We start from the raw sequence: 16,948 nt of genomic DNA on the forward strand, positions 1-16,948 counted from the left end.
ATCCCGGGTTAACCTCAAACTCATGATATGGCTGAGGATGAACTGGAACTTCCAGTCTCTCAGCCCTTTTTCAACTTTTTTTTTCCTTCTTTTTCAAAGATGGGTTCCCACTAAGTTGCTAGGCTAATTGAACTCACGTTGCTCCTGTTTGATTCCCTGGTGGCTGAAATGACAAACCCTGTGCCACCATGACTCTATCCCAAAATAACAAAAGAAGGCTGGGATATAGTTCAGTAGTTGAGCACTTACCTGGACCTTCTAGGCCTTAGATTCAACCCTCATCACAATAAAATTTTAAAATAAAATAAAACTCCTCCTGGCATGAGATACCCTAGAATTTTATCCTGTTGAGTAAAGGAGTCTTGAGGCTGAATAGGTAGACCACAAGGACAGCAACCCTGACATTAGGGTTTTGAGCCATCTCTGCAGTCCCAACTCTCTGAAATCTTAAGCACAAAAGATCATTGTTTCATCCCAAAATTATGAGTTGGCTAATGTAAGGTCTATAATGACCAGACTGTAAAAATACTCTAAGTGAAGGAAGACTAACTCCACTTCTTCCAAAGTAAGTCACCTATGCTGAAAGTTCCAGAAAACAGCCAGGTGGTGGTGCCTACTTTTAATCCCAGCACTTGGAAAGCAGAGGCAGGAGGATCTCTGTGAGTTCAAGGCCAACCTGATTTACAGAGTGAATTCCAGGACTGCTAGGGTTACACAGAGAAACACTGTCTAACAAAAACAAAACAAAAAAGAAAATTCGATCCAGAAAACTACCCAGAATAACTGTGGCATCAGGAGACTATATTTTCAATGTCTTTGAAGGGAACCAGGACATCTGAATCACACACCATTTTTTTTTTTTAAAAAAAGGGTTCTTTTGGTGCCTGGGTATGAGGCTCAGTATTAGAACACCTGCCTAATGTGTATGAGATGTTGAGTTCATCCCTAGGAGGAAAAAAAAGATGAAAAAGGAAGCGGAAAGAAAAAGGAAGAGAAGGAGGGAATGGGGGGGGGGGGGGAGGGGGGGGGGGGGGGGGGGAGAGAGGAAGAGAGGGAGGGAAAAGTATCAAGGAGCACATTTCCAAGACTTCTTGAATCTATGTTTTCCTGGACTGCCATCCTGATTAGTCTTAAATAAATGTTTAAAATAGCATTTTAATGAGACAAATATAAATGAACAAAAAATGTAAGACTAGACTGTATTTCTCCCCAAAGGGAAGGTTTTGGCAAAGTGTACTGAGGGCTTAAGACTAAAATATTTGGCAGTGACACTTTGAGACATTATTTTTTAACTATCTTGTCATTATAGTCTAGGCTGGCCTCAGACTTGTGACCCTTATGCCTCAGCCTCCTGAGCACTGGGTTGACAGGCATACACCAGTGTGCCTACCTCCATTTAACTTTTCTTCTCAGAACCTCCTAGCTCTAGTTCATACGTCATCCCATTTGCATCTTTGCAGGGACAGTGGGAGACTCTCAGTGTGTTCACAGATGTGTGTAGTGATTGCTTCACTTAGCATCCGCACAAAAGTGTCAGTGGATGGATCGTCAAATGAACGGGGATGGTGGGAACCCAGGCAGACCTTTTCTAGTATTTTCTGTAATCTCATCACTGCCACTGCTGTCAAAAATATGTATCACCTTCTAAATGTGCATTGACACTTCCAAATGAGGGGCCTTTCATTTCTACATAAAGCAATGCCTTGGGTTCTTCAGAGGGTTTGTCCCTTACATCATCTCTAAATCTAAATCAAGGTCTGGGGACAGCAGGGCTGCTGCAGTGACATTGTTCCTGATAAAACTGAGGCCACCTACACCCAACAGAGAGTAGGAATGAGTCGGAAAGCTTCACCCTCCACACACAGACAGGAGGTGGACAGGCCCAGGAATCAGTAGGTGAGCTAGTTCTCCCTTTCAGGCTGACCTGGTTACCCTGTGGAGGACACCCATGCGCTGAGGGGTACACAAGGAACACCAGAGATACATAAATGTGCAATAAGCCTGCCCGTAGTGAATGAATGGGTAAGAGGCATCTTGGACGATGATGACTGACCTGAGTCCTCAGGCTGTGGGTGCATGAGGCGAAATGGCACTTCAGTGGCCACCTCACTAGAAAAAGGAAGAATACAGGCTGGTGAGTGCACACACAGGGAGACACACATACACACACACACACACACATACACAGAGTTACACCTCACTAGAAAAAGGAAGAATACAGGCTGGTGAGTGCACACACAGGGAGACACACATACACACACACACACACACATACACAGAGTTACACCTCACTAGAAAAAGGAAGAATACAGGCTGGTGAGTGCACACACAGGGAGACACACATACACACACACACACACACATACACAGAGTTACACCTTACTAGAAAAAGGAAGAATACAGGCTGGTGAGTGCACACACAGGGAGACACACATACACACACACACACACACACATACACAGAGTTACAGATCACATAACAAAAAATCGGGGCCTCAGAGATTCTCCAGAAGATTCATTCAGTGAGATTCGAAACAAAACAGCCTTCAGGAAGTGGTCAGGCAGGAATTTGAAATGTATTCCCTGGAATGTGGAATGAGGAACTTCACTCAGGCGTGGTTGGGGCCACTAGTGTTTTTAGTTCCCCTGTATCCTTACTGGTGATGTAACACTTTGGGAAGAGAAGAGATGAAACCCTACATGAAGGTCGATTATAAAAACCATTCCTGGGGCTGGAGAGATGGCTCAGTGGCTAGGAGCACCTGCTGCTATCCCGGAGGATCTGGTTCAGTTCTCAGCACCCACATCAGGCAGCTCACAACTGCCTTGTACCGGGGATCCAGCACCCCCACTTCTGGACTTCACAGATAAATGCCCTCATGCACACACATCTAAAGATAAATGAAATCTAAAAGAAAACCAAAAAACAAAAAACAAAACAAAAACAAAACCTATTCATTACAGTAAGACACATTTTAAAACATTTTAAATTTTTATATGAGGGTTTGGAGAGATGGCTCGGCAGTTAAAAGCATGAACTGGTCTTCCAGAGGTCATGACTTTGATTCCCAGTGCCCCCAAGAAGCTGCTGCTGTGGATGTCAATGGTCACAGCCTCCACCTGCAGCTCCGGCCCTTGGGGAACGGGCAGAGGCTGTGAGTGGCTGAGGGACCTGACGTGGTCCTCATTACCAGTGGTTCCTTTGCTAAAGACTAATGTCCCACCAGGAAGTCAGAGAGCAAAAGCTCCTTTCACTAACTTCATGAAAGCACATGGCACTTCCTTTTTATGCCGACGCAAATTGCCCCATCTGTCGTCCATCACATGAGGCAAGATGGTGCGGCCTCTTTACTCACTTAACAGGATCTTGGAGCAATTTTAAGGGTCTGAATTCAAATTATACTATATGGATGGATCTTATGGAGAAGCATGGCTATCAGACAGAAAGCTCTGGAAAGCTAGACTCTAACGTCAGGACATCATCCTGGGAAACAATAATTAAAACAGACAATTAACCCAACCTCTGCTGTCACGTGTACATTACTCTTTTACACTTTTCCTCAAGGCTGAAAACAAATCCCGTAATCCCTCAGAATCATAATAATATTTAAAAATTCTCTGTGAGGCTGGTACAAGGGTGGGGACACCCATCTCTTGCAAAAGAAAGGAGCAGGGCCCATCACATTGCTAATACTGAAATGCTTTGGGGAACATTAGAGTGTATTTGAGAAGAAGGTATCCCCAAAGAGAAATCCAGAGAAATCAGGAATGGATGTGGAGAGGGGATGAGAAGCATCCTGGGACTCCTGCAGCCTACCCAGCACTGACCGTGGCCCAGGCCAGGCCTAGATGACATCTCAAGGTGGGCAGTTAATGGCAATTAAGGGCAAAAGATAGCCCAGGATGATTCAACTCCAGGCCTGCAACGTTCCAGCTCTCCACATCACAGAGATTCTCATCATTCAATCTGCCCCATAGCCCAGGCCGTGGAAGTAGACAGTTCAGAGCTGAGGCAGAGAACTATGTCAGGTGAATGCTTGTCTAAGAGATGGCCAAACCTGTTCTTTGTTCATGGCTCAGAAGACATCTGTCACCATTAGTGTTTGCCAAGAGGTAGAAACAACTTATGTTGTCTGCAGGAAAGTGACATTTCCGGGGGAGGGGGGGAAAGTCACATTTTTTGTTAAAAATTCTGCAAGGCCAAATGATTGTTTAGAAATCTCATGACCGTGGGGGAGTAGAAACATTGCAGCTCTAAAGACAAATTTATCATGGTCTATCTTAGTCCTTAATAGCCATTCATTGTCTACCCTTGTGTTTGATCTGGCATCCCGTGACTTTGGAGGGGATGTACAAATAGACCCCTAACTTCCACCAGCCCCAAATCTAAGAATGCCACCAGGATAGCACCAGAGGCCTATAGCAGAGATTTTCCCACCTCACTATAACCTGCCCGACTGATGTCCCCACCAATGTAGTTTTTAAAATACCTTGATTTATGATTTTCTTTGTTCTTTTGCTACTGAAAAAGATCTTCGTAACACTGTCACCATGTTAGAATGTGGTATCTGGAGACCCCAACCTGTGTTCCTGGTTCAGCATCACTCATACTGAGATCCAGAGTAAACACTGAGGTGCAAGCTATACCTTTACCTATACCAATACCACCGGCAGGAGAATAAACAAAATGTGGTATAGCCACACAACGGAATATTACCCAGTCAGGAAAAGTGGTGTACAACACCATTAAATCTTGAAAACATTATAGTAAGTAAAAGAAGCCAATCACAAAGGCCACATATAGATTTTTTTTTTTTGAGACAGAGTCTCATGGAGCCCAGGCTGGCTAGAAATCAGCTATATAGCTGAGGGCAACCATGCCTCTACTTCTCCGTGTCGAGATTACAGGTATATAACATCACTCTCGGGTTTATATAGGGCTGGGAACTGAACCCAGGGCTTCATGCATGCAAGCAAATGCTTGGCCAACTGAGCCATATCCCCAACCCCAGCAGAGGGGAATCTATAGAGACAGAAAGCAACCCCTGGTTGCCAGGGTCTGTGGGGGAGAGAAAAGGAGCGATGGCTTAATAAGCACTAGGTTTCTTTTACAGATGTTACAAGTGGGTTAAAAAAAATCCTAGGTAGTGATTGTTAGATGACACTGTAAATGAACTTAATTCTATAGCATATGTTTAAAAATGATCAAAATGATAAAATTTATCCTATGTGGCTTGTACCCATCCTACACACACAGAAATGACCACTGGCTGGACTATGTTGGTTTTCTGAGGGGTGTGTGTGTGTGTGTGTGTGTGTGTGTGTGTGTGTACTTGCCCATGTGCAGGCCTACTTATGATCTCCAGTTTCTTGCTGCTGGGGACATCTCTTATAACACATCCAAGCCAGCGTGCATCACATACAGCATTTTTTAAGAACCACTGCCCAGAAACTAGTTTTTACCAGTTTCTGTTTGGCCGCAGGCTTCTTTTCCTCAGTTCACTGGGAGCTGAGTAGAAGAAGGAGGCAATGAGGCTTACCTGGAGGTGAGTTCTCCTAGAAAGCTGGAAAACACAAAGCAAACAGCCACAGTAAGTCCCCAGATGTGATAGGACTTCAGGTCCCAGGGTTCAAAGGCAGGACAGGCCCTACCCAGCCTGATGGCCCTCACCCCCTAGCAGATTCCAGGCTCCTAGCGTCTCCCAGCTCCCATCTTCAATGCAACTTGCTGAGGGCTTCCCTCTTTCTCCAAAGGATTATTTAAAAAAAAAAATGGGCTCACTGAGAATGAGTATAAGGCACAGAACCAGGAATTTTCAGCCACCCTGTGGTGGCGGGGCACACCTGAGGCCTCAGTCCTCGCAAGAGGCAGAGGCAGAGGGACTGCAAGTGAGGTCCTTTCTCTAGTTTCTATATTGAGGATCATTCTAAAATAAAAATAAAAATTCTTAGAAAAACCCAGGCAGTGGTGGTGCACGCCTTTAATCTCATTGGGACCAGCCTGGTCTACAGAGTGAGTTCCAGGACAGGCTCCAAAGCTACATAGAGAAACCCTGTCTCAGAAAACCGAGAGAGAAAGAGAGAGAGAGAGAGAGAGAGAGAGAGAGAGAGAGAGAGAGAGAGAGAGAGAGAGAGAGAGAGAGAGAGAATTCTCAGCCACAGAGGCCACTGTAATGCACAATTACAGCTGTCCCTCAGCATCTACCAGAGACTGGTCTCAGGGCTCCTTGTGGGAGTGTTCCCTGTCTCTTCAGAAGATGGTACCAGATTTGCACATGACCATTACACCTTGTTCCCTGGACTCTGAACCATCCCTCCTTCGCTTCTGATGCCTAAGAGATAGTAGACTTTGTTTAAGGAATAAACAAGGTGAAAGGCCTTCATGCCCAATACATAAAACATTTTGCTCTTGTTATTTGTTTTGAGACAGGGTCTCTTGATGTAGCCCTGGCTGGCCTTGAACTTCCGAACTTCCTATCTCTATCTTGCAATGCTGAATTACAGGCATGTGATACCACGTCCAGTTTATTTGGTGGTGCAGATCAAAGTCAGAGCTTTGCGCCTGTTAGGCAATCACTCTGCCAACTGAGCTGCACCTCCAGCCCCAATTTATAAAACAAAAACAAAGTTAGAGTCTCACTATGTATCCCAGGCTGACCATGCTTCTTAATCCTGCCTCAGCCTCCCAGGGTGGCTCATGCCCCACCCACACTGACCCCAAATAAAGAAGATTCACAGAGAGTTCATTATATAGCTGTGAGTCTTCCTGAATTTTGAGAATTAAACTGATGTCATTCTTTTTTGTTTTTTTTTTTTTTTTTTTAACCGAGCAAGGCAATTTACGGTCATTCCTGCCCGCCAGCTTCCACTATGTGTGCCGATGTGCATCCACTTCCACTCAGTGGTACTGAGAGTGCATGCATTTCAGTTTGTTTTTCCAGTGTGTGTCGCCGCCAACAAAACTGCAGAGGCTGACAAACGGAACCACGCCAAACTCTATGTGGGCATCAGCAGGCACCTCAGGCTTCCTTTGCTGTCTACCTGACAGTCATTCTGGAGAAGAACAGGCCAGGCAGAGATGGAGCACCCAAAACTTACCCTGACACTGTGAGCTTCACCTTGATTTGGTACGACACCAGGATACCCAAGACAGTTCGATCGATGCCCTCCTTGATGCTACCCAATCAAAAAGAAGGAAAAGGGTTACGAGAGCAGAGCCAGTGTGGGAAGCATCACTCTCCTGCCAGAGCCACCATTCTGAAGATGTTGTCTTGGAACTGGAGAATTCCAGAGATTGGCTACATGTCTTTATCCACTTGTGGGGCTGGGGAGTGGGTTTTCTGCATCTTTCCCTATGGCGTTCACATGCACGCATGCACGCACACGCGCGTGCAGACACACACACACACACACACACACACACACACACACACACGGCATAGCATCTGTCCTCCTTCTCAGGGCTCAGCTTCTGACCTATTGCACTCTCCTGCTTCCTCCCTCTCCCTGCCTCACCCTGCCCACCATTCCGCAGCTGCTGAGTCTTCCCCTGAAGCCTGAGAGATCAGTCCATCCAGGTTCCAGATTCTGCAAGCAATCTGTGAGGTGCTTTTGCCACATCCTACTCAGCTATGTCCTGCGGTCCCTATGCACCAACCTCGCCAACTCCAAACCTGCCCAGAAGGCCCTTCTCCTCTTCTTCTGTACCCCAATACCTCCAGCTATCAAGCCTTCCTGGACACAGTCAGGTAGCACTGGGCCCCCCTCTCCTGTGTTCTGCTCATGAGAAAGGCACGGGGACACTCTCCTATAACTTGATGACAGGATCATGATTGCTCCAGATGGCACCTGAAAGCTCTGGGTGCCCAGCAGCCAGCATGGCACCAGACAGCAAGAGAAAGGTCCCTTGAGCGGATGAACAAGGAGTGTGAGATGTGATCAGAGAGAGAGAAGGGTGACTCGAGGCTCTATGAGCGTGTATGGAAGTCCTCCCCTCAATCAAGTACCCACTGGGCATTTCCTATGACCCAGCATGGAAGACTTCACATTCTATGATGTCTGACAACAGGAATTATGAGGTGAAAAATCACCATGAAATCTTGCTTAAGCTGCTATGAACCACAACAAAATCTCAGCGGAGAACCCTGAAGGCAGGAGGCACAGGGGAGTGATGTTGGCAGTGTCCTGGGATCTGGGGCCAGGCCAGGCAGGAAAAATTGTGTCCAGTCCCAGAGGCCTTCTCCTGGATTGTGTGCTCTAGGACCACAACACTCCCCAAAGAGCATCATTATCTGGTGGAAGGACAGAGGCACAAACTGAGACCGCACTCTTGCTAGGACTAGCTCGTAAGACCTGTGCCATATGAAAGGCCCAAGCATGGGAAACAGAACATGCCTGGTACTGCAAGGGCCCTCCCCATCATTTTCCTGAGCGGGAGCACCAGTGCAGAGTGGACTCAATCAACAGTAAACTCATCCAGGGGCCCTCTACAAGTTCCTCATCCTGGTTCTACTGAGGGATAACTGCCTATTGTACAAAAGGTAGACTCAGGTACAGCTTCTTCACGAAGGTATGGAGAGGTGTGTCTGGAAACCACCCCATACCCTGTAAACCTGACTTTGCAGAAGTGCGTACCATTGGCGTTAGATCATTACTCCCTTCAATTGATCTAGGGCATCCATTTTCTTTCCCTGGACTTTCATGAACACATTTTAGAATCTAACATAGACAGCTGGCAAAGTATCCTCAGACAATTCCTCCATTCCCACCTGCGTTCTGGCAAATGTTCATGGTTCCCCACTACTGGCCTCACAGAACGTGAGCTACAAATCCATATGGGTCAGGAGACTTTCTCTTTCTTCGGGCATCGCCTCTGAGGGGGGCCTAGTAGGGCCAGGAGGGAGCCCCCAGCACATCCTATAGGTGAGGGAAGTGAGAAGGTCTCAAGCCTAGATCTCGGTTCCTGCCTCACACCTTCAACATTAGCAGCCGACAGTCTCCCAGTGAATCAAGCCTAGGAGGGCAGCTAGCAGCTAGCTTCACCATGAGTTTTTCCCCCAGATATTTTGCCTAAATCCAGCTAGTGGTTCTCCATACAGAGTAGTCAGCTTAGCTCTTCTTTTCACGAAAACCTGGTGCCTCTCAGTAACCAGTGGGCCTTCCAGTCTTTCCAGGGGGAAATAAATGAGTAAAAGTAGCCAAATGCGGTAATCAGATTATGCGTTCAGGGTACCACACGGGCTAGCAATTCTTTTGGATGTAACTGACATTTCCAGAACACTCTGAGCGTCAGACACCACACTTTACATACACTATCCCAATTAGTCTGCATCACTAATGGCACTGTGATTACTCCCACTTTTCAGACAGGAAAACTGAGGTTCTCAGAGAGCTCAAGGAACTTGACCATGGCCACCCAGAGGGCACGTAGTGGCCATGTGGTTGGTGTCCGTCTGATGTGCCCACCTGTGACCCCTGGGGCAGCCCAGTACCAGCCTGCACTGATGGCCCATTCACATCATCTACAGGACTCACATGGTGCTGGAGGCCAGGTTTGTGTCCTCGTGCTTGATCTTCCCATCCAGCGCAATGCCTCTTCTCTCTCTGTTGTTAGCCAGCAGGGGCACCAGCACCAGCGTCTTGGTCAAAGTGCTGTTTGGCCCCACCTTTTCTCTTGAGAAAAAAAAACATAGAGAGAGGTTATCGGCCACCATCAACACCTCAAGATCCTACCCACCATGAACATTTTCGGAGTCAAAGCCCCTTACAAGGTAAAGGGAATATCTGTGAATTCAAGGCCATCCTGGTTCTATGTAGCTAGCTCCAGGTCAGATAGAGAGAGATCCTGCCTCAAACGAAACAAAACAAAAAACAAGACCAACTAGCCTAAAGGTCCAAGACTCCAGCCGGTCTCCTGGGGAGACTTCCTGAAGCCCACAGTGAGCAGCAGAACCTTTGGGTTAGTGTCCACAGAAAAGCTCACACAGGACCATTGTAGCCAAAAACTGTCCACAGATGGACAGTCAGTGCGTGACTGATGGTGGGCCTAAAACCCAGGCAGATCACGATGCTGTCTGTTCAAAGCAGTGCGCCTCTTTCTTTACTGTGGCTTCTTCAGAGGTCTGGGGGTTTCCCCACATCTAATAGATAGAAGGAACCCTGTACCAAGAGACAATTCCAGGACTCGGTTGGGGACACAACACTCCTGGGGGTCCCAAAAGTGGTATCTGGGCTGGATATTTATTGTTCAGTACACACACTAAGCACCAGGCCTGGGCTGAGGGCAGAAGGTGCAGAGGAGGGGCCTGCAAACGTTGGCTGGAAGCCAACATCAGGACCACTTCCTGAATGGGTTCCCAGGCATCCCACCGGAAGGACTTCCCTGTTTGTTCCCCATGAGGAATCTAAAGCAGCTCTGGCTTCTCCAGTCTCTGGTGAGTACAGGAAGCCCTTTGCAATGTTTTGCTTGAGCTAGGGGTGGCCACATCCTCCCACCTGGGTCATGGTGGACTCTCTCTCCAGCCTGATTGTCCTGTAGTAGAATTTGGACTATGCCCGGCCCACAGCTGTGCCCAGGGCCATTAGGATCCCAGACTGCAAGTCAGCAGCTCTTTGAAGTCAGGTTTGACCTGGTTTGAGGAAGCCTGCCCACCAGCGTCCCCAGGGCTGGGTGTGTCTGGAAGAGTGACTAGGGTGCTACAGCCTTCTGAGTGGCCTCCAGGTTGAGACCAGTGTGAGAATTAGTCTTAGTGGGGTTTTCTTGAGAAGGACCTAGGAGATTTGGAAAGAACAACCCCGGACGTGTCTGTGAGAACATAACACGGAGGGGAAGATTGCTGTGAATACAAATGCCACCACCTCATAGGCCGGAAGCCTGGCTGTGGTCAGAGAGGGAGAAAAGAGAGAAATCCTGTTAGTGCAGGCATTCGCTCTGCTTCCTGAGCTGTTCTGCTCTGCCCCGCCCACCCTGCTGTGATAGACCCAAACTGTGAATGGAAACAGGTATTCCCTCCCACAGGTTGTTTCCTGGGTATTTGCCTCAACAGTGAAAAAGCTAATGTGATCCGGCTCCATTTCTAGACCCCTCCTGACCTCGGGAAATCTCAGAGGTTTCACTTTCCTGAGGATCATTTGGTCCAAAAAGCACACAAAGTTTTGAATGAGAAACAGGAAATTGGAGAGATAGAGATAGAGAGAGATAGAGATAGAGATATAAATATCACAAAAAAAACTCTATGAGGACAATGAGCACCACAGTTGTGGACTATCTGCCAAAAGGCCAGTCAAGGCCAAGACTCCCCACTCCTTGAACTAAATGTGGAACAGACCCAGCCTGGCTATGAGGTACTCTTGTCTTCCTTAACACCACACACCTACTTAAATGCAAGGCTATCTTGTTTTGAGTAGTAGCTTACTGAGAAGTTGGATTTTAATATTTGCTATGATACCAGTTTTTCTTTAATATGATCTCAGGTTTTCTTTCCTTACTACCCATACCTGCCTTTCACCCAACCTTCCTGTCGCCCTGGTAATAATTTCTGTATAGAACATGCTAGCTAAAGTGGAGATGCATATCCAAGCCTCTCTACCCAGCCTGAGTATTAAGAACCTGACCTCCAAGCACAAAGCAAAACACCCGGCAGGCCTCTCATGGTGACACTAAGGATCTCCGTGGGGAGGGGGAGATTCTTTGTGTGTTCTGAGTCCAACTAAAGGAAGAAAGTCATTCACAAAGAGCTAAGAATGGACCAAGCTCTCTAGTCCAGCTGTCATTGCTACAAGACTTTCAAGTTGATGAGATGATCAAAAAATATAGTCACCAATGACTGTTAGAAGATCCTACCCACACTTGGGCGGGTCTCACTTTCTACAGTTCTTCTGTGAGAAGCTCAGGCCCACGCTCTTATGATCTTGGGTTTTGTGTGTGTGTGTGTGTGTGTGTGTGTGTGTGTGTATGTGTGTGTTTCTAAACTAAGCACTTAATTTTCTCTTGACCTTTATGCTTACACCTAGATTAAAATGTCTTTTAAAAATATTTATTTTAGCCAGGAAGTGGTGATGCACGCCTTTAATCACAGCACTTGGGAGGCAGAGGCAGGTGGATCTCTATGAGTGTGAGGCCAGCCTGGTCTACAAAGTGAGTTCCAGGATAGCCAAAGCTGTTACATAGAGAAACCCTCTAGATAGATAGATAGATAGATAGATAGATAGATAGATAGATAGATAGATTCTTTTTTAATTTACTGTGTGTGCATGTGTATGTTTGTGTGTTTGGATGGAGGCAGGGGCACAGAGGCCAGAGGTATCAGATTTTGTGGAGCCAAGTTATAGGCATTTGTGAACCACCTAACACTTCGGTTCTCTCTAAGACAGTATGTGCTCTTAACTATGAAGCCATCTCCTCAATTCTAAAAATACCTTTATTAAACCCCAACTCTAATATACATACATATATATGTATATACATATACATACATACACACACACACACACACACATATATATATATGTGTGTGTGTGTGTGTGTATCCCTAGCCTGGGCTGATAGTTCAGTTATCTTCTGGGTAAAGAAAGAGCACCCCACTCCTGCCAACACATTCCAAGAATACACAGAGTCCCTGCTGCTCCCATGATGATATTTCTTCCTAGATTTCTCCCCTCTGAGTCCTTGTTTATGAAGCCTGATCTCTCAGCCTAAGAGATGGGCCCCAGAGGCAAAGTAAACACAGAGCTTAGATGGTCACTTGTTTTGTAGCCCTTGATGTGAGAAAAGGGGAAGAAAGCAAAGGCTGGGGGTCTGGTGGGGCACCCTAGTTCTCGCTTCAGAAGAGGAAGTTGACAAAGTGGGCTGGCCGCCCAGGAAGTGGAAAGGCAACCGCTACTTACTGTGTTTCCTCCGCGGCCACAGGCTTGACGTAATAATCACTTGAGTAGAGAACCACATTGGCTACTTGTTCCACTGCAAAGGGAAGACAGAAGGGAGGTGAACAGGGCAGCCTCTCGTGCCTTGCAGGAGACACATGGGACCGTTTGAATCCACTTCTGGCTTTCTCAGTCCCCAGCTTAAAGGCTGCAAATTTTCAAGGTCTGGTTTCAGGCCATCTCTGTACACCAGTGACCAAAACACCAGGCTCTTGGATGTGGCTCGGGGGAGTCCCTTCCTCTCCTGCAAGCCCATGATCTATACCGGGTGTCCTTATCCAAAGGCATGGTGTCTCTAGCATCCCCAAACTCACCATGTACTTGCCTACAAACCCAGCCCCTTTCCATCATCCTCCACCTTACAAAAGGAATACTGTCTTCCCAGTCCTTAAGTTTTCGAAAACCTGCCAGAAGCAAACACAACCCATGCACACTGTGATGCGGTGGACAGGGAGGATGGCTCTGCAACCTGACTGCTTAGGCTCAAATCTCTGTGGGGGAAATGCTCCTCTAAACCTCAGTTTCCCCACCAGGAAAAGGAGGATGATGATTTCACAGGACAGGTCTGAAGAGTAAAAGACAGGCTGGCACTGGGGAGCTGTCACTAAGCCTGATGTCATGAGTTCAATTCCTGGAATTCACACGATGGAAGGAGAGAACTGACTCACACAGGTTGTCCTCTGATCTCCATACATATATGCTGTGGCTCTATCTATCTATCTATCTACCTATCTATCTATCTATCTATCTATCTATCTATCTATCTATCTATCACACACACAGACACACACATATAAATATAAAACAAAGATAGGCTGGGAAGATGGCCTTGTGCTTTGTAAGCACAAAGATCTGCACTCAATCTCCAGTAGACACACACACCAGCACTTGGGAGGCAGACACAGGTGAATGAATCCCTAGGGCTTGCTGACCAGCTAGCCTAGCCTTCTTGGTGAGCTCTAGGCCAGTAAGAAGTCTTGTCCCAAAGTGTATGTGTGGAGGAGTGATAGCTGAGGACCCAAACTTGAGATTGAACCCTGGTCTCTACCTGCATATATATGCATGCACACACATGATGGTGTGTACCTGTAAACTACAGCATGCAGAAGGCAGAGGCAAGAGGGACTCTGCAAGCTTGAGGCTAGCCTAATCTACACAGTAGGACAGATAAGAAAGGCCTTGGCTCAGAAAACAACACAATAACCCTGCAGCTGAGACTGGTGGCTTATGCCTGAGAGACTTGGAAGGGCAAGGCTGAGGATCAGAGTTCAGTGACTCTCTCTGCTGCAACCTTAGCTATGCGAGACCCTGTTGCAACAATAAAAACAAAATCAATTTAAAAAATGTTTGTTGTTGTTTTGATTTTTCAAGACAGGGTTTCTCCATGTCGCTCTGACTGACTTTGGAACTTGCTCTGTAGACCACGCTGGCCTTGAATTCACAGAGATCAGCTTGTCTCTGCCTCCTGAGTCCTGGGATTAAAGGCATGCACCACCACTACCCAGCTGAAAGAAACCATTTAAAGTACCCATCACGTACCCAACTTATAAAAAGCTATTAACAACTTGTTTCAGAAAATTCAATAGTTTCTTTCAAGGTCATTAGTTTTGCTATTAATATTCAATAAACTTTGAGAGCTATTTTTATTTTGAAACAGGTTTTACTGTGTGCTGAAGGCAGGCCTAAAGCTCCCAATGTTGCCTCAGGCTCCCAAGTGCAAGCACTGCAAGCATGTTGCACCACACCTTGCTGAGAAATGATTTTAAATACAAGCATTCAATGATACATTATGAGTTTTGCTGCTGTTTCTGAAAGTTTGCCTCTGTTCTTTCAAAATTGAAATAATAACCCCAAACGGCATTATATTTAAATTTGCATAATTGGAGAGAGTCCCGTACATGCACTTGTCTAGCGGGTCAGGGGGCAACTTGCGGGAGGGTCAGTTCTCTCCTTCCACCCTGTGTCACCTTCCAGACATCAAACTGACATCAGGCTGGGAAACAGCACTTTTACCAGCTCATCCACTAGCCCCAGGACACATTCATTATTAAGAGGAGGGCTCTTCAGGGAAGTGATTCTGTCGTGGGGATGGTACACTCATGAACAGTATGGGTGGCCTTATAGAGGAGGTCCCAGGAGCTTGATGGAGGATGAGGTCCTCATCATGCCAATCTGACAGCACCTTGATCATGAACTTCCCAGCCTCCAGAACTATCAGAAATAACTGTTTGTTATTAGCTGGATATAGTGGCCTAGAGCTGCAAATGCCAGCACAGGGGCAAGAGGATTACAAGTTTGAGGCCTCCATCTCACTGTGTGTGAGCCACCTAATTTATAGTATTTTTTTTGCTACAGCAGCCTGAATGGACAGATAAACTCTACCATATAGACCAAGGTATTGGCATTACATACAATATGCTGGATAATTCAGTCCTACAGAGAACTAAACCAACATAAAACAAGGCTAAATTAATATTCATATTAGCAATAAAAACATAGAGTCTCTAATACACATGCACAGAATCTGAACTTCATCTTTGATGGACATTCAGGGAAAGAGGAACATGTCAGCCCTCTTTCTGCTGTTACAGCTGAATACCACAAACAAGACTACTTATAAACAATAGAGGTTTAAACCGCCCCTGGCTCTAGAACCTGGGAATCCCAAATGGTGCTAGCATCTGACAAGGGCCTTCCTGTTTGATTATAATAGCAGGGGACCTCAAATGGTGGGGGCAGGGCAGGTGTGCCAATTTAAGTCTCTTTACTTCTTACAAAGCCACTAATGTCATTCTAGGTTCTTCCTCATAACCTCATTTGACCCTAGTGACTTCCCACAGTCTAACTGCAAATATCATTAACGCATGAATGTGAGGACCAAGTTTCAAACATGTGAGCTTTCTGTGGGCACACAAACCAGCAGATAACTGGACCGTATAACCACCCATGGTTAGCATAGGACAAACCCTATTTGTGTGTGTGTGTGTGTGTGTGTGTGTGTACACTGAAGATTCAACCCAGGACCACCTTGCCTATACCCAGCAAGCATGCTATAAACTGAGTAATACCTAGCTTTTTAAAAAAACGTGACTTTATGTATGGCCTCTGCACGTAGTTGTGGCTATCCCAGAACTCCTGATCCTCTTGCTAGCTAAGTCCAGCTACGATGCCTATTTTAACATTGAAATTCCCTATCCTGTGTCCTGGGTGGCCTGAGATGGCTAACGACTCTGACATTGTAAATCTACCATATCGTGGCCATCAAATGTTTTAGCTGGAAGTTGACGTCTGAATTTATTCTTCCAGATCAATCCATTGTGTTTCATTGTTTGTTTTGCCCACAAGAGACCCACACATTTTGTTGTTGTTCTGCATTTTTGATGTTTTGAGACAAAATCTAGGGATGTCACCCAGACTGACCTCAAACTCATTATCCTTCTGCCTGAATCTCCTGGGTGCTGGGATTACAGGGGTGTGCCACGATGCTCTCACACTGGCACGTGGATGGGCTCTGGGTTGAGGAAATGATATAAAGGAGCAGTCGTGGGAGGCACCCCACTACAGTACACAACACAGTTGATGCTCACTAGATGGTCATTCCAGGTGGACAATATGCTTCACTATGCACTTCTATGTGGGACCTCTACTCAGTGCCTATAGGCCTGGGAAGGTAGGTGAGGAGCCGCTACTGTGGGTACCAGCTGAAATTCCAGGGTGACATACCAGGAGCCCACAAATTAGGCTCAGTGTTTTCAAATCTAATTCCTTGCTCGAGACACTTGCTCTATTTATCAACAAAAACTATCACTTGTCAAAAAAAGAAGAAGGGGGAAGGGGGACTAGAGACATGACTTGGTGGTTAAGAGCATGGGCTGTTCTTCTAGAGAACCCAAGTTCAAGTCCCAAAACTCACATGGCACCTAATGACCACCTGTCCCAGGGGATCTGATGCCCTCTTCTGGACTACACAGGCACTGCATGCACATGGTACAGATACACACAAAACACACACACACACACACACATT

General features: G+C 46.4%; 1 protein-coding gene across 1 annotated transcript in view; it reads right to left on the reverse strand.

The window, feature by feature from the left end:
- Positions 1-16,948, reverse strand: part of Sag (S-antigen visual arrestin) — a 37,700-nt gene that overhangs the window by 1,257 nt on the left and 19,495 nt on the right. Inside the window, exons 9-13 of the mRNA XM_038339893.1 lie at positions 12,886-12,958; positions 9,535-9,672; positions 7,099-7,176; positions 5,541-5,564; positions 2,054-2,109 (exon numbers count right to left, since the gene is read on the reverse strand). Of these exons, the coding sequence (XP_038195821.1) occupies positions 2,054-2,109; positions 5,541-5,564; positions 7,099-7,176; positions 9,535-9,672; positions 12,886-12,958 (369 nt within the window). The remainder of the gene's footprint in view (positions 1-2,053; positions 2,110-5,540; positions 5,565-7,098; positions 7,177-9,534; positions 9,673-12,885; positions 12,959-16,948) is intronic.

Source organism: Arvicola amphibius, chromosome 8, assembly GCF_903992535.2.
Source record: "Arvicola amphibius chromosome 8, mArvAmp1.2, whole genome shotgun sequence".
NCBI classification, from domain to species: domain Eukaryota; kingdom Metazoa; phylum Chordata; class Mammalia; order Rodentia; family Cricetidae; genus Arvicola; species Arvicola amphibius.